General features: G+C 52.7%; 1 protein-coding gene across 2 annotated transcripts in view; it reads right to left on the reverse strand.

Annotated features, from left to right (window-relative positions):
• Positions 1 to 16,603, reverse strand: part of FLI1 (Fli-1 proto-oncogene, ETS transcription factor) — a 124,093-nt gene extending 107,490 nt beyond the window's left edge. Inside the window, exons 1-2 of one of the 2 annotated variants that reach the window (XM_046016364.1) lie at positions 16,530 to 16,603; positions 15,243 to 15,323 (exon numbers count right to left, since the gene is read on the reverse strand). In XM_046016364.1, the coding sequence (XP_045872320.1) occupies positions 15,243 to 15,281 (39 nt within the window). In that variant the 5' untranslated portion in view covers positions 15,282 to 15,323; positions 16,530 to 16,603. Of the gene's footprint in view, positions 1 to 7,582; positions 7,903 to 15,242; positions 15,324 to 16,529 lie in introns of those variants that run through there. The other variant, XM_046016365.1, reaches the window with a different exon arrangement.
• Between the last annotated feature and the right edge of the window lie 925 nt (positions 16,604 to 17,528).

The following is a 17,528-nucleotide window of genomic DNA, read 5'->3' on the forward strand; positions in this document are numbered from 1 at the left end:
AAATCTACTTTCTCTAGGAGGTAACTTGAAAAATTTACATACTGTGGGATTTTGATCATGATCTAAATGGCAGGTACCCTGTTTCCCAAAGATGGGAACTAATGTGAAATACGTTGGCATTTTGGTTCATTTTTGTAACTACAAGCAACTCAAAAGCTGCCCTGAAGTGGGACTGAATGATCTGGAAATGAATCTGAACACTTAGTCTCTGATCCTGTTTGGAATGGTGGTGAAAAACGAGTTTCTGGTGTGCTTGGTGAAATTTCACCGTGTGGTGATGGGCACAACCAAACCACGAAAGTCCGCCAGACCTGTTTGACTTTCTATAGAAGTTAGATTGGAGTCTCAGGGAAACAACGTTTCCTTTTGTCTCTTCTCAACTACTATCTGCTGACTCATTGTCAAAGGGAACTAAAGCTGTACCCCAGGATAGCCTGCCTAATTGAAAAGAGGGCTTGTGAGGCACCTGGGTGGCTCAGTGGGTTAAGCCTCTGTCTTCAGCTCAGGTCATGATCTCAGGGTCCTGGGATGGAGCCCCGCATTGGGCTGTCCGCTCAGCGGGGAGCCTGCTCCCCGCGGGGGCCCCCCCCCCCCCCCGTCCTCCTCTCTCTGCCTGCTAGTGATCTCTCTCTCTCTGTCAAATAAATAAATAAATAAATAAATAAATAAAATCTTAAAAAAAAAAAAGAGGGCTTGTGGTGTAATCTCTAGAACACTGAGACAGAGGACACATTTAAATGAGTTAAAGGAAAAATCACATTTTTATGAGCTCTGGTGAAGTAGAGTTCTCCTTCTTCTCCTGACTCCTTGCTTAATAAACAGGCATCTTTAAAGACAGTTGAGAGCATGGTCTGGTTCCCTGAGCGTATCACTGGCTCTCAAATCCTGTTGATTATTCACTTCTTGGGGTCTCTTGTGTCCATCTGTGGGCAAGCGATGGAGCCACTCCCTCTCCATTTCCTAAGGAGCTGGATGTGGACCGGAAGGGTTCCATGCCTAAGAGATTTGTACATCTGTGTTGGTCATACCTCTCTTCACGATTTTTTGATTCCTCCTTTCTAGACCTTAATTCTCTTACGGTATTGAAGGTCCTCCAGAATGCAATTCCAGCCAATATTTCCCTTCCTACCTTTCCCCCCACCCCCTCACCTAGTATTCTGATTTCTGAGAAAGCTCCTGAACTGTATCTTCTTGGGCAGCTCCTGCCCATCCTTCATAGCCAAGGTCCAGGTCCAGCTATACCAAGAGGCTGTGTGTATAGAAAAAGCAAATATTCTGGAATCAGAAACCCTGGGCTCGAAACCCAATTCTGCCATCGATCAGCTGTCATCTTAGATAACTTACCTAACCTCCCTGAACTTTAACTTCTCCCATCCAAAATGGAGACGTGATGGTATTATCTCCCACTGAGCTGTAATGAGGATTAATGATGAAGGTTTACACAGAAGTGCTTTGTAAATAGAAAGGACCATATGAATAACTATTGGGGTTAGTTCTTTCTGGGTCTCTCCAGTTGAAATTGCTCCTTCCGTCCTTCCTTGAGGCTAGCATGACACTTGTTGCATTCGTCTGTGCACACCCCCGGCTTATCCTCCTGATGTCTCCAGAAAGCAGCCTCTTTGCCACTGGCATTCTATCTACCTTGACCCCATTCCCTTACCCTGCATTACAGTCATGCGGAAGACCTTACTGATTTGCATGGTTTGCTGTCTTGTTTTAATATGGCTGGCATCAGTTTATGATGCCAATGAGGCTAAGGTTATAGATCCCCCCGTAAAGCCAGCCGGCTTCCCACACCAAAAGGATTATTCCCTAGACAGCCTAATCCTGTTAGACTTCCATGATATTGGCACCAAGGGGGACGATATGGGGGTAGCAAAACCCCACCCATTGTCTCTGGGAAACATCTCAAGACTATAGGCCAGTGATGTTGGGTGTAAGAGGTCAGTAGGAGAGTGAGAGTGACATCACTTAGTAGTACCCTCCCATCCATGAACTGATGCGTGGATGGGATGACCACTGTAGATGTGAATCATTAAAGCAACAGAAAATGAAGCTGAGTACAGTCTTCTGCAAGGAAAACACACCTGCACAGATCTGAGGTTACTAGAAAAGCTGTTATTCTGGTTGATGATTTTGTGAGGGGTGTGTGTGTGTGTGTGTGTGTGTGTGTGTTTGTGTGTGTGTGTACATAGTGACCAATGTCCTTTAGCCTTTTCAGTTTGTCACAAAACAACAAGCCAAGGATAGAAAGACTGTTCCAATGACAGGCCAAAAAAAGAAAGTCACGTTATTCAAAACAAAACAAAACAAAACAGAAACATTATTCTAGACCCACATAATGTAGCTAATTGTCTAAAATGAATGAAAATAGTAGATTTTCAATTCTCATTCTGGATAGTCGGTTCCTAATCTGAAAACCCCTCTAGCAAGCTTCAGATAGAATAAGACCTTTTTTCAGAGAAGACTAGGATGGCCTGAGTCTTGACTTACAATTTGAGGATATTTTTTGAAGTTTGAGGTAGGATAAATTTGAGGATATTTTTTGAAGTTAGAGGTAGGATAAAGGCCTCAGTGCATTAGAAATCCTGTCTGGTGATTCATCATCATGAAATTTTCCCCAAATTTTTCTTTTATTTTTATTTTTTTGCTGGGGCAACTCAGCACTAGCATTAGACTAATGTTACATTTCTAGAAAACAGACTGGGTTTAAATCAATCACTTTTTAAAACCGAATGCCAAGTTAACCAGATAACCCCAAATATGAACAGACATTGAAATCTGAAATCTTATTTAATGTAGTTGTTATTTAAGACCTACTTACTACACAGTCTGAAAGATGGGTCTATGATTTATATTGTAATGCATCTGAATATATTTTGCTTAAATCATCAAATATTCAATTATTAAAGGAATTGAAATAGGAATTCGGCCCACCTGCCCCTGGTCAGTAGAGGGACCTATCAGTTATTTAAGCAAAATCCTTTATTTATTTTTTTTGTTGTTGTTGCTTCCTGGTAATGGAGACTTTGTTTGTCCATAGGAAAAGAAGGATTTATTTTGGAAAACAGTTATGTAAAAATCTTATCTGGGAATTTGGAATTCTTTTTAAAGTATGGACATAATTCAGGATGGCAGTAATAAATTTTTCATTAAATAGCAGATATGTCTTTAGCTCAAAGTGCCAAATTCCTCATGGTTTTTCTTTTTAAGGCTTCTCTCTCTGTCTGTCTGTGTCTGCCTCTCTCTCACACACACGATCTCAGGATTCTGTAACTCGTGGTATTATAATGAAAGCAAATGAAATCTTCGCAATGTAGTGGAAAGAACAGTAGCCTGAGGGTTAGGATCCCTGAATTCTCTTGACTCTGTCAGTGGTTAGCTATGTGATCTTAGGTAGTGCATTACACAACTCTTGGCCTCAGTTTCCCCACCCTCAGAACAAGCATATTGAGCTAAATAATCTCAAAAGTTCTCAAGTTGCAAACCTACAAATCTGACTTTGAATGGCAGGAGAAGTGGAAGGAAGATTTTTGTGGGAATTATTCACCAAGGAAATAGGATTCATCATTTGGTAAGGACCTGAAGGAAGCAATTCTATGTGGGGACAGAGAAACTGACATAGTGCTGTCCTGCCTGGCATTCTCATGACTCCAGGAAGGTTAAAAGGTAACAGTGGCGGGGAGGAGGGTTGTACAATTCACTCTTCAAAGTCAAGACAGCACCTTTTTTTGAGGACAGACGTAGATAGAGTCTTTGTTCCCAGGGTTCCTCACTCTGCTGCTTTCCGCTCAGATACCATCCCAAAATTTCCAGACTGAAAAGCATTGTCTTGTCAGCCATAACCTACCCTCCTGGCCCTGTTTGCCACACACACACTCTCTGTCAGCTTACAGAAGCCAGTGGGGACCTCCCCCTACATTTCCCATTTTGTTCTCCCATCAGTTAAGGGATTGTATGATGCTGCCATTTCTCAAGGCAAACGATGAAGACTGACAGTTTCTCTGCTCTGTTGTGACTTTATCTGAAGCATCCTCCCCTGGTATCCTGACTGATATGGCCACATCACCTTCTACCCCCTAACCTGCCTCTTTGTTCTTTAGAAGGTGGATCAACCCTAGACACAAAATTATTTATAGATGTCTGCCCCTACTATGAGATATACATTCTAGCAGGGTTTTGATAAACCTCTTTTATTCTCAACACAGAAAACAGAGACTTGGAACATAACAGACACATAATCAGTATTGGTTGAATTAATAAAATATAGATTATGGGACACCCAGACCTGTGATCTGATGCTCTGATCAATCGATCCCCGAAAGCCCTTAACTTCAAGGAGAAATTCAGCAAACGGGCATTCCACTAAGGTACCAGACTTTATTTAATCCTCACTGTGGTTTCTGGCAAGGGAGTGCTTTGGCCCCACTTTACAGATGGGAAAACTGACATTCAAAGACCTGAAGGGCCTTGCTGTAGGGCACACAGCAACTGAGTAGCAGCTGAGAATGAACTCAGATTTCCTGACTTCAAGTCCACCCCGCATTTCCCTGTTTCATTCACCACGTCTGCATCTTCTCTGATTGTCTCTCCATCTTTAATGGTACCATGTGCATTGAATCAAGCTTTCATAGACGGAGGAACTAGATTCAGTGGAAGACTGCCTAGAACGAAGATGCAGGTTTTGAAACCGGGTCATCTTCTGAGCAGCAACAAGTATCACGTGATTTGCAACACTGATAATATCACTGTGGGGGCAGGGGTGGGGTAGGTGTTGTTTAATATCGCAGGTTAACTTGTCTGTGGCCAAAGAAGAGCAGAATGGCTCCTGCAAATTTTGGTATTTCCAACGTGACGCTCAAAGCCTTCCCAGGAGACATTCTTGGGAAGGAGGCGGGAGCACGACACAGAAGGACTTACAACAAGGGCGGCAAAATTAAGATTTAAATCACATGGAGTTCTGCAAATTATGCACAAAATAAAGAGCTTCCTCAAAGCAATCAGACTTCCCTGGCCTAAATATCTCCTTAGTGTGGAGACTCATAGGTATTTTGAAATATTGACATGCCTTATATTTGAGGAAGAAATACACAGGTGCATAAAAATCACATTCCAGAAAGATGATTGTGTTAAGGTCACTCAAACTGGGAACACACATTATAGATTTCTATCTACAGACCTCCATCTGTACAGGACTGAATTTCATGGACATGCAGGTCCATGTCCTTATAAGAAGGTATGAACATGATATTTTAGGAACCGAGTATTGGAAAGACATACTATAGAGGGACTTTACGTCCCCTGTTTCATTTGTACAAAGATTTTGAAGTTCAAACAGGTTCAATGGATCATGCATTCTCATGTGAGAGGCTAGAGATCCACTGGCCTCCCCTTGTCCACTGTCCTCTCCAAACACAGTGTTTGAACCCCCGCAGGAATGGGGTCCAGGAACCTCAAGATCCAAAGGTCACACAGGAACCTGAAACCGTGGCTTTCGCACAATTTAAATACCGAAGCATACATTAACAGCCCCATCCTTGAGCATTCTGGGGACCGAAGTCCCGCCCTAGGACTTGAGAAGCCACTGCTCTGTGGGTGTGTCTGCAGAACCAGGTCACCTGGAGGAGGGAAAAGGGGGCTCCTGAGGAGGGGCTGGAGGGACTCACAGGCTCCCACCGCCCACAGGAGAAAGAAGACCTTCCCCTCCATCCTTAGCATGAAGGACCAGGGCCCTCATCTCAGCCTGGTTTCCCTGCCTGCCATGCCAATCCTTGTGTGTGTCTCTAAAGAGGTTAGCACATCCTGGGTACACAGACCACAGCTTCCTCCATTTGCTCAGGGCCGTAGAGGTCTAAGCATCATGGAGATATTGCCTCACTTCTCCTTAGGGTGTCCACATCAAGACCCTGGAGTCATCTTGCCACCCTTCCGGATCAGAGGGAGAGCTTCTGGGTAAGTGGTAAGTGTCCTAATGTGAGAGAGTTTTCTAGAGTGGAGCATCCTTTTACCAAACCAGAGACACACAGACATTTGCAGGTGCGCACCACCGTGAAGAGAAACAGGTGTAAGTGACCAGTGGCCACCTCCACACTCGCCATAGGAACACTCCTCACCACTGCACACTTTAAACTGGATGAACCCAGACTCACACAGGCTTCCCCCTGAACTCAGTACAATCAGTTATCTCATCTCCAGATTTTCAAGTTCCTTCTGTTGGTGCCTTTTACCTAAGTCAGCATGTTTCAAACTTTCAGAAAAAAAAAAAAAAACCCTTAGAAAATAAAAACCACTACTCCACCCAAATGATAAAAATCTCTTAAATTCTCCAAGCACAACATCTTCATCTCCTCTGAACTCAGCCCGGAGCAAAGAGTTGATTCCTTTGGGTTCTGGGGAATGGCCGGCTCTGCCAGTCCCCACCTCACCAGCCTAATAGTTTTTCCAGACTGACTCCTGCTTGGGGTTGCGGGACAGCCTGGTAGCCGACTCCTGGTCCCATTCATTCCTCTGGGTCCTCTAAGGTTAGTCACTTTAGGGGGTGTCCCTTCTCTCAGCACTCGGGCCCACTTCCCCCTTCCAGAAGGGGCAGGCAATCACCACTCCTGAAGTCTGACACAAACCCCAGACCCTCATCCATCCCTCTGGGCTGCATTTTGCAACTTAGAGGCAGGCGCGAGGTTGGGGGGGGGGGGGGGGGGATTTGCCAGCGCTTTCGCAGGGGCGGTGGGCTCAGAGCCGGCCACCGCAGGAGAAGCGGCTCTGTAGGGCGCGGGACCCTTTTGGGGAAGACGGTGGAACCCTTGCCCTGGAGCCAGCGCAGGGCTGGGCGAGGAAAGCCAGAACCCCGGCCAAGGCGCGGGGCAGCGGCGCCGACCCAGGTTGCAGAGGGATCCCCTGCCGGCCCGGCAGTCTCGGGGAGCTGGCAGCCCTCGAGGGCCAGAGAGCTCCGCAACACAAGCACCGAGAGGAAGGGAAACCAGCCCGCGCTGACATGTAAACAGGGACTTCGATCTGGAGGAGTCCGTTCGCACAGACCCCCAAGCACACTCATTTGCACCCCGATCCGCCTGCAACCCATCCACTTGCCCGCCCCAAGGCCCTCCAGGCGGGGGACCCTAGCTGGTGGCGGCTGCAGCTCCCGCCCCCGTCGCCTTCGGCCTCGGGTAAGAGGAAGCCGGCCGCCAGGCGAGTGCCCAGCGCCGGGGCCAAGGCGCCCAGCTTGCCGGGTGGGAGTGGTGGACCCGGAGGTCTCCAGCCCCAGGCTTGGATCAGCGCCCGAGGTCCTTAGATTTCATGCGGACCCCCGCCCGCAGCCCGGCCCTCAGCGCGTAGGGGGCAGCCGGTCGCGGCTCTGGGACAGGGGGTGTTGGGGGAGATCGCTGTCTGTGGTGAGCCCGGAGGGTCGCCCCCGCGAGTGAGACTTGCCACCCGAGCGCGGGAGGAGAAGGCGCGAAGCCGGGGCACGGAAGGAAGGGAGAGTAGCCACGTCTTCCGGGACCCCGGCGCCCCGCGCCAAGCCTGCCCGCTGCCTCGCCGCCCCGGCCGTCCCCGCCGCTCCCGCGCCCACTGCCCCATCGCTTACCTTAATAGTCCCGTCCATTTGGCCAAGTCTGCAGCCGAGCCCCCCAATATTCCACACATTGACCCGGTTGCAGCCTGACCTCGTAGCCCCTTCGGATTAGCCCGGCGCGGCCTCCCTGGCGCCCTGGGCCCTCCCTGCGTGCCCCCCACGAGCGCCCTGCCCTCGCTCCCCTGTGCACGTTTGTTGTTGTAGCGGAGCGAAAAAGAGACAGTTAACCGGATGAAACTTTTTTTCAGCTAATTTTGGGAAGTGACTTCACTTTGCGAATCGAGGAGGAAGTCCTATCTCTCTCTCTCTCTCTCTCTCTCTCTCTCTCTCTCTCTCTCTGTCTCGCGCTCTCCTCTCCTCTCCCCTCTGCTCTCCCTTGCCTTCCCTCCCCCCACACCCCCTCTTCCTCCCCTCTGCTGGTCCTGCTTTTCGCATCACACACACTATATAAATATACCCGAAGATGCCCAGATACATTCATGAGCAGCGCACACAGGATACTTGCTCCTGGGAGATAAGAGCGAGCCGGGAACAATGCCGGGGTCCACGCCCGGCGCCCGCGCCCTGATTCCCGCAGTCTGCACCCCCACCCCCCAACACCTTCCCCCAAAGTCCGAAACCAAACGTCTTTGGCCTCCTTCCTTTTCCCGGGCCGTTGGCCGAAGGTGGCCCTCCTGACTCATTCACTTTCCGTTTCTTCCCACAGATACGTTCATTAATGCTTTTTCCAGCCGGAGTCAAACTTATTGGGGGTTGGGGGCGGTGAGTTTACTCGGGCTGGGGATAACCTGGAGCCTACTGCCCGGGGAGATCCGGACGCAGACCGAAGCAAACCAACCATTAAAAAATGCATCCAATGGGAATTTTTCCACTCGGGCCCTCGGCCGCAGAGCCGCGGCAAACTCGGAGCGGTTTACCGGTCGACGCGGACTCCGGGCCGTTTCGGAAGGACCGTCGGGGGCGCGGACTAGGCTTCCAGTGCATTGTTAGCAGAAGGGCGCCCTCGGGCCAGCGCGCCTCGGCCCTTCGCTCCCGGAGAGTTCCCGGCGCCCGCCGAGGGCGAGAGCGGCGGCACCTAAGGCCACCTATCCGCGCCTTCTAGGGTCAAACCCCTCGCACTTTACCTGGACCCGATGGCCCAAGTCCCGGCGCTCGGCCAGAGCCGCCTATGCAGTGTTACCTACTCCGAGCCCCCGCCTATGCAGTGCTACCTACTCCGAGCCCCGGAGAAACCTACACTACCGCGGACATTCCTTCTACGCTGGTCAGCAGGTCTCCAGAGCGCAGCAAGCAAGATCGCCGCACAGACTCAGACTTCCCCCTCGGGTGAGCCCCCGGGGTCAGTGCTCAGGACCATCATTCGCACCCAGCCGGGAGGCCAGCCGGCCCTCGGCCCGCCTTGTCGGTCCCCGCCACCCGGAGACCTCCCCGGCCCCGCTGCATTGCCGCCAAAAGCTCCAGTTGGGGCAGCCTCAGGAGTCCAGACGCAGCGAGGGGACCCCCCACCCCACCCCCGAGCGCTCTCGGCTTGACTCCCTTCTCCCCAACCTCCAAAACAGGTTACCTTGTCCACGCTCTCCAGACCACGCTTTGGACTTTTTCACTTTTATTTAAGAGTCCACCCAGGGAAGGAGGAAAAAAAAAATCCAGAGGAGATCCGAGTCAATTGGAAAGAAAAAAAATTCAAAAGGGTGTCCACAGCGGTGAAAAAGGTGACTTATTAATTCTTTATTTCTTCTGGACCAATTGAGCCAGAAAGCTAGCTTGCCTTCCTCCCTCCCTCCCCCCACCCCCTCTCGAAATTAGTCTCATCAATTCAGCTCCAATTTTGGGTTCGAATACAGACGCGGGTCTGAACGTGACCAGACCTGGAGTGGCGGGTGCAGCCTGCCAGCAATTGAGACTCGGTGTGCTTATGGGGGAATGGGGTGGGGGTGGGGGTGGGGGGGTGGGATGGGGGCCGGACTGACCCCCCCCACCTCCTGTCTGCTTCTCAATCCAGGGGTCTGCTTGGGGGCTCCCCAGAGACCGCCACATCTGGTTACCGCTAGCGGGGTCAGCCCCCCCCCCCTTTGCCTGGGGCCACCAGTTCTGGAGTTCAATTAAAAGAAATCAGACTTAACCCTTTCCTCCCCTCGGCCAGCCGCCTGCCCTCTCACTCTTCCCTTCAGCTTTTCCACATGCTTTCCAGAGAGGAAAGAGGTTAAAGGGAAAGGAAGAATGAATTACATCCTTTCAAACCCCAAATTGTTTCCTTTTCAGCCCAGACTCTGCCGACCTTCAAACGACAACAGGGCTTTCAGGAGGGTGCGGGGAGACCTCTTCCCACCCAGACCTGGCCAGAAACCCGGCACCTCCAGCTACATTGCCCCTTTTTCAGGCAGAAGGGATTCCAACTCTACTACCTGGAGGCCCCCTTCCTGGTCCTGGGCAAACACTGAGGTTGTTAATGGCCACCCCACACCAGCCAGCTGCTCCCCCTTCCTTCCAGACTCCTCCTAGTGCTGGAGAAGTCACCTCCATGGCAAAAATCTTGGCTAGGTTTCTCTTCCCACCTCCTATGAGGGGTGGCCAAGAGCATATATTCTTATCTATACTGCGCTGATCAGGACAGTCGCCCCCACACCCCTAGCACCCCCAACTCCTTTTAGCAGGAGCTGCCTTTCACATCAGGGAGTTGGTCAATGTGAAACTACATTAAAATGAGGACTTGCCCTCCTGTGTTTTTTTTTTTTTTAAGATTTTATTTATTTGATAGAGAAAGAGATCACAAGTAGGCTGAGGGGCAGACAGAGGGGGAGGAGGAAGCAGGCTCCCTGCAGAGCAGAGAGCCCAACCAGGGACTTGATCCCAGAACTCTGAGATTATGACCTGAGCTGAAGGCAGAGTCTTAACCCACTGAGCCACCCAGGTGCCCCTGCCCTCCTGTTTTAGCTGTGGAACTCAATAGCACTTTGTTTCTCCTGGGAGAACCAAAGCTATGGCAATTTCATAATTTGGAAGATGGAGGGGGGAAAGGCTGACCTTGGCATGACTGTCACCCCTTTGTGACTCATGGACTGGCACTGATGCTGTGCCTTTTGCTATTTACCAGCTCCTCCATGAGGAGCTCCTGTCCGTTCACGAGGTCCTCCAACCAGCAAAAAGAAGTCCCCCAGCTGGGAGCAACAGCTCTCTGAGGGATTTGAGGCTCCCTCTACCCCATATTGACATGCTGGTGGGCAAGTTTGCTCCACTTATATAAGTCTGGGTTTGAGGCTCAACTCCTGCTGCTGCTTCTATTTTAAATCCCCAAGGGGGAAAAAGCCCTAACCAAACACAACAGTAAACAAGTCTGCCCTGTTTCATGTGGTTAACACCAGACATCTGGAAAGATGGTTTGATCCTGGCAGCTCGCATTGTTTTCACGAGCAGCCAAAGAGAATATTTTGAATGTTTGCATTGAGACAAATTGATAGAGAGCTTGTGGTAAGGCCCGCTGCAAATGAAAAGTGTCTTTGAGTTGGGGAACCCCTCCCCGTCTCCCCTCTCGCCCTCCCCTTTCTCTTTCCCCTTTCTCCTTCTCCCTTCTCCTAGCTTAGCGAGGAACTGGTTACCCCAGCCCACACACTTGCACACACCCTCTTTCCTGGCTCACCAGAGACTGCCCTGCTTGCCTTTCCCAGACTGGGCAGGGCTGGTGCCCAGGAGCCGGTGACGGCTACCATCAGCGCCCACCAGCTTTCAAGTCGGGGAGCGCTGGCAGCCAAGGAAGCCGGGCCAGCATGGAAAACAAAAGCTACCAACTGGGGGACCCACAAGACAACTCATGACACCGTTCTAAGCCTAGGGTCGCGTACAGAAAGCATGCACATGGAGGGTGAATATTTAGGAAAACATTTGGATTTTGAACATTTTCGCTGGAACTCTGGTAGGATGACTTGCCTCGCACTATCCGCACTTGACAGTATTTTCAAAGATGCGGAAGTCCTGCTTCCCCCCCCCCCCCCCCCCGGAGGGAAGCGGCTGGGTGAAACGTGTCTTGGCTCGCTCAATGTCAGCCCTTTTGACCCGGTCAAGACTTTCCAGACGCGACTTCCTGGGCTTCTTCGGTCCCAGCGCAGGTTGGAGGCGGGAGGACACAGCAATGGGTGCCGGATCCCCGGGGTGCCTCCGGACCCGGGGACTGCCCCGTCACTTGAAACCCCGAAAGATGCCAGGCCTGGTAGAGTGTCTCCGGCGGATCCTCCCCACTCCGTCCCTCCGTCCTCCGTCCTCCCCGCCCCTCGGGTCCAGCGCGGCCTCGGCTGGTATTCGAGCTGGCAAGGGCGGGGAGGGCGGGGAGGCGGGGGCGCGGGGGAGGGACCGACGAGCGAGCGCCAAAACTCCAGACTGCACAACTGCAGCTTCAAGTGTCTGGCCCCTCGCTCCAGGCCATAATTAATTTGAGATTTATTTTTATTGGAGAACTCGAGTCTCGTCTGACCTTAGCCAAACAAGGCAGCTCGAGCCGCCCCTGGATGCGCTTGAATTCCGGGGAATATTTCTGCAGGAAGGCTCTGCAGGCGCGCCTGCTTTGAATTTGTTTCTCAGACTTCATCTACTCACAGATTGAAGGAAGATTTAGAGCCTCTGCTCGCCCTGCCCGCTCCCCACGCTCGTTCTTGCCTTAGCGCCAAGCGGGTTCAAAACGCTACGTGGGAGGCCGCGGCGGCGGGAGGGCCGGGGGCCGGCGGGCTCTGCTGGGGGAGGGTCTCTGCGCCCCGAGCCCGAGGTGCTCCGGGCCGGGTCCCCAGACCGCGCGGCGTCGACGAGGAAATCCCGAGGGAGTCCCCGGCCGACCAGAGAGCGCAGGCTGACAAGAGGTGGAGACCAGCCAGGTGCCGGGACTCTCACCCAGCCGCGGCGCCTAGATGGGAGCCTGGGGTGGGGGCCCTCTCCGATCTCTGTCCGCCCTGCCTCGCAGCTGCCCCAAATGGCATTTATTCTAAGTACAGACCTGTGTCCTTGAAACGCTGCTGCAGGACCTGCCGGCCAGATGCTGCCCCTGGGGCATGTCAGTCGCTGTGAACATTCTGGGGCTAGAAGCCTCCTTTGGTCTGGTTTGGGGGGGCGGGGTGTCTCCTCCAGAATGCAGCTCCGGCTGAACCAGCAGGCTAGGTGGGGAGGGAGCGGGAGCAAGGAGTCTGGAAGACCCGCAAAGAGGGGAGAGTGGGGGACCCAGGCAGGCTCCGCGAGGTTGACGAGGGGCTTTCCGGGTTGTGCTCCCCCCCCCCCTCCGCGCTGGGACTGACAAGGAATTTGCACCCTGCAGGGGCAGGATGGCTCCCCATATCTACGGGTGGAACATCCAGGTGGAAGGTCTCACTGTAGGAACTAGGGTTTGAATTCCCGCTCTTGCACGTAACAGCGCTGTGGCCTTGAACAAGTTCCTTAACCTCTCTGTGCCTCAGTGTCTTCCATCTGTACATGGGTGTTGTGATAGGACCTAAGCCTCAAAGGGCTTTCCTAAACTTGAAATGAGTGTCTGGAACGTGCCTGACAGCACAGTTTTGCCCTTATTTGTATCCTGGCCCCACCTCTTACAAGCTCTGTTATCTTAACCTCTCAATACCTCAGTTTCTCATCTGCAAAATGGATTACCTCCTAGGGTTGTTATTAATATTAAATGGATTAGTATAAATACATGTTTAGAGCAGGGCCTAGCAAAGGCAAGGGCTACAAAGATGTTACTACCATTATTCACCTACTGCAATGTCACTGTCCTAAAGAGTCACCCCCCTTCCCTCTCTCCCTTTTCCTCTCTCCTTCCAGCCCCATGCCCTCCCTCAGCGCTCTCCTGCAGAATCTCCCTGAGGGCTCTGTGAGTTCTCAGAACCCAGATTGCTGCGGAGTGGGCACCCTTGGCTGCTGCTGCCGGGCTGAGCTCCAGGCTCCCGGCCTGGGCGCCGGGGCCGGGGCAGTGTGGTGTTTGTCAACAACCTCGGAGGTTCCTGACACAGAATGGCAGGGGCTTGGCAGCGGGGGACTGTTTGTGCCCCTCTGGCAAATGGTCGATGTAGGGAGCCGGAGGAACAGACCCAAGATTGTCCCTGCTACGCAGACCTTGCGCCGCCATCAATGCACCCCTTTGTGCAACAATACAAACTTTGTGGCTGCTGAAAAATCCATTTTTCCCCCTTGAAAAGAGCTCCTGCGGCGAGCGGCTCCTTTGGCTGCCCATAGCTACTAGACTGCCGCCTCTCTCCCTGCTCCCCACTCTGGACAGCTCTGCTCTCCCGGGCCGGTTTGCTTTCTCTCTTACTCTCCGCTTGGGTCAGTCTCCTGGGCTCCTGCTTGCCCCTCTTGGGACCGTCATCCCGAGGTTTTGGGTCCCCCAGGTGTGTGCAGACAGGGGTTGGGGAAGTGGTGGTGGGCTGTGGGTGGGAGAGAGACTCCCCACTCCGGAGACTCTTGCAGCCTTTGGGGCAGAGCTGGAAGTGGGAACGCCCTTAGCTTTGAGTACTGGGAGTGGCGGGGTGGGAAGGGTCACAGCCCGCCTAACCTTTCCGGGAAAACTGGACACCACGAACCCCGGCGCGCTTTAGTCTCCGTGTGTACGCCCTGCCACCTCCCGGGAGCCCTCCGTCCAGCCATCCATTATATGGATTGTAGACACATCGATTCACTTATTTTTCATTCATTCATTACAGATTAAACACCTCTTACCCGCGCCAAGGCTCCAGGACCTGGCCCCCCAAAGTGACTGTAAAACTCCGTTAGACCTTGGGAGGGGGCGGGAATGGGGGGGGGTTGATACTACCCAGTCTCAACAGATTTCCCCGTGGAGGAATGGGAGGAGGGCCGATTGCAAAAGTGGCCCTTCCTGAGAGCCACACCCCAACGAGGTGGCCAAGTGCCGGCTGTCCCACAGGTCGGTGGCATTGGCGGACGCAGCAGGGAGCTCCGCGCTGGCACTCAAATTGGGGTGGGGGCCCCCTCAGGGGCGGAGTTTCACGGAGAAGGGGGTGGGGCCGGGACCTGAGCGGTGGGTTTGCAGAACCCAGCTGGCTCTTCCTCCTCCTAACTAGGGAAGGCTCAGCCAGCCCCAGCTCCCGGCTGCTCCCGGAAGGAGGGAGCAGGACCTACCCCGGCACCCTCGGCCCCGCCCCACTGGCGGATTTTCATTTAAACGTGTAACCCAGATGTCCTTCCCTCGGTTTGTTTACATTCTTGGGAACTGTTGTGAGTGCAAAAAACGTTCTATATGCTGTCAAATGCTGCGCGTTGGAGGGGCGGGTGGGGTCAAGGAAAAGTGTGCTTGAGGACCGACGGGGTGTCGAACCAGTGGAGAAGCGCGTCGCCTTCACATACCCTAGCACACATGCCCAGAGACTCACATGCACACTCCCAAGTACAGGCAGACTCTTAACTTGAAACCTGTGCGCCCGCAGCATGAGCGCAAGACCCACTGGGATGGGACACTGTCTCTCAGGTCAGGGACTGGCGTCTCGGCTTCCCTGCCCAAACTTCACCAGGCTCACCCACTTCCAGTCTCCCAAACAGTACCTGCCCAAGAGCCTGCCTCCTCAACCAAGGATTCCCCAGTCTCCAGATCCACCCTCTGACCCAAGAAAGGGGACGGAGGGACCACAAGCCTGGGTGGCAGAGGAGCGGGGGTTATTACCTGTTTAAAGCCGCTGTCATGTCTTACCTTAACGTAAGACGATGTGTCGGGGACCGTCTGAAACATCCTGGGTTGGTAAGGAAGGGTGGGGAAGGCCCAAGAACCAGCCTGGGTAGGAGAAACCTCAGTCACCCAAGAGTACAACACGGTGAGAGGGTAGGGGGTCGGGGTGGGGTTAGGCGATGAGGAAAGGACACAAAGGGGGAGTTGGGATGCTTGGATCCGCCTGGGATCCGCAAGGGAGGATCGCAACTGTTAGGTACTGGGCACCTGCCCTGCTCCTCTGCCTCCAGACCTGAAAGTTGAGAGCCAGAGGACACCATTGGGTCTCTCTCCCACAGCCATGTAACGCCCCCCTACCCACAGTCAGAGACACCCATCCCCCCACCCCCACCCCCACCCCCCCACTCCCAGGTCCTGGGTAGTTTCACACCTGCAGACACCAGGGGACGGGGGACCATCTGAGCCAGAAGAAAGAATGCTGGTAGGTCTCCCCTGGGATACAGACCAACGACCCAGGGAACAGATATTTACAGAGCTGCCAAGCTCCGGCCCTCCAGGCACAGATCTCCTACCTGGCTCCCCTAAAACCCCAGGACTCTGCCAGAGTCCAGCTGCCCCCCTCTTCCCTGCTGCTGGACCGCTTGGGGAGGAAGACTGGCAGAAGCTTCTGGAGGTCTGGGGAGGCCCTTCCCCCCAGCCCCTGCTTCTTAAAGAAAACAGTTTTTACAGCAGAGACAAAAGACAATGAATGACGCAGCCTTATTTCTAGTGGCAGGGGAGCTGGTGTCTGAAGTCTGAGTAATTGGGCTGGCCGGGGCAGAAACCACCCTAGAATGCCAGGTGCCTCTGCGTGAGTCTCCCCCTGTCTTGCCAAGTCCGGCGGCTGTCTCTCTCCCCTCTTCCCTTCCTTCTCTTAAACCATCTTTAACGCGGCAGGCAGCGTGCGGCTTCTCCGGCAGCCAATGTGTTTCTGATAAAGCACTTTTCTCCTCACTAACAAATTCCAGCTTTTCGGCTCCTGAAGCCACAACACACATACGCGAGTTCAGGGACCAGGTATGTTCCTTTGGGCTCCTAGATTCCCATTCCCTGCCTCTATCCCGGGGTCCTTGTGGAGAGTGTCCCCTATTTTCTCTGAAAGTTGGAGTGGAATTTGCAGGAAAAAAAAGTGAGGCGGGGAGCAGGGGACGAGAGAAAAGAAAGTGCCGGAGAGAAAGAGAGAGTCCCAGAAAGCCTCCCATTCCTGGCGGAGAAAGGGGCACCACCACCCCCCTGCATTCCCCCAGGGATCTTACGCAGGGGAACGCTCACCTTAGATACCCTTTCCCGTTTGGCCAGCAGGAGCAGAACTCCAGCAACTCCAGGATGTTCGAGTTCTGGGAGCTAGTTCTCTGCGCCTAGAGCCCCGGATCCTCAGTGCCCTATTAAACCTGCTGGCTGCCCAGAGTCAAAATATGCCTTTCTCTGCAGTGCCTTCACACAGCCAGCCTCAGTCCCAGTCTGAGCTGGGCGGGGAGGGGGGGGGTGCGGGGAGGGGGTGCATAGAAACCACTAGGTCTGTGCGCCCTGCGGCTCTCCTCCCTGATGTCTCTCTTCGTCCCACTCCCCCTTCCTCTCTCTTTTCCCGTCTTTTAATTTGATTTCCGTTTTCTTATCAATATTTCAACTGCTGTCTGATGAATTGTTCTAATAGACAGCCACCCGTCTGTCCCTCACTGCTTTTCTAGAAACCTCACAGTAGTGCTAGGAAATGTCAAGGAACACTGGGAACCGCACACATATTACAGATACAAAGCCAAGGGGAGACACGGAGACCCAGGCCTGCTTTTATGTGATTGGCTTTAAATGATTGCTGTGCAAATAATTTTTTCTCAGACTTAAGCAATGTGACGGAAGTCCTCTTGAAAAAGCCCTTAAGTTCAGTTTACTTACAGGTGACTCTTCCCCTTATGTGGACCTCCCTGGAACACATCCTTTTCCGACCCACGATTTCTAGGCAGTGTCTATACGAGCAAGGAGATTTGCAAATGTCAGAAGCAACCCTATTATGGAGTTTCAATTTTAAATTACATATAACAACATCCTCGTTCAGGAGTCGTTTCTGGGTCCTCGAGTTTGTGGTTTTTTGTTTTTGTTTTTTTTTTTTTTAATTTTGGAATCTGGCTCACTTCTTCATTTCAAGACAGGTCTTAAATGGGGCTCAGATTTCTGAGTCCTTGTCCACATTCGCTGTTTTAGTTGCCCAGTCCAGGGCCACTCTCCACAAAACAGCTGGGCCTTGCTGTGCTGATGCCTTGCCTGCGTGCTCCC

The sequence above is a fragment of the Meles meles genome, chromosome 8 (assembly GCF_922984935.1).
Source record: "Meles meles chromosome 8, mMelMel3.1 paternal haplotype, whole genome shotgun sequence".
NCBI classification, from domain to species: Eukaryota; Metazoa; Chordata; class Mammalia; order Carnivora; family Mustelidae; genus Meles; species Meles meles.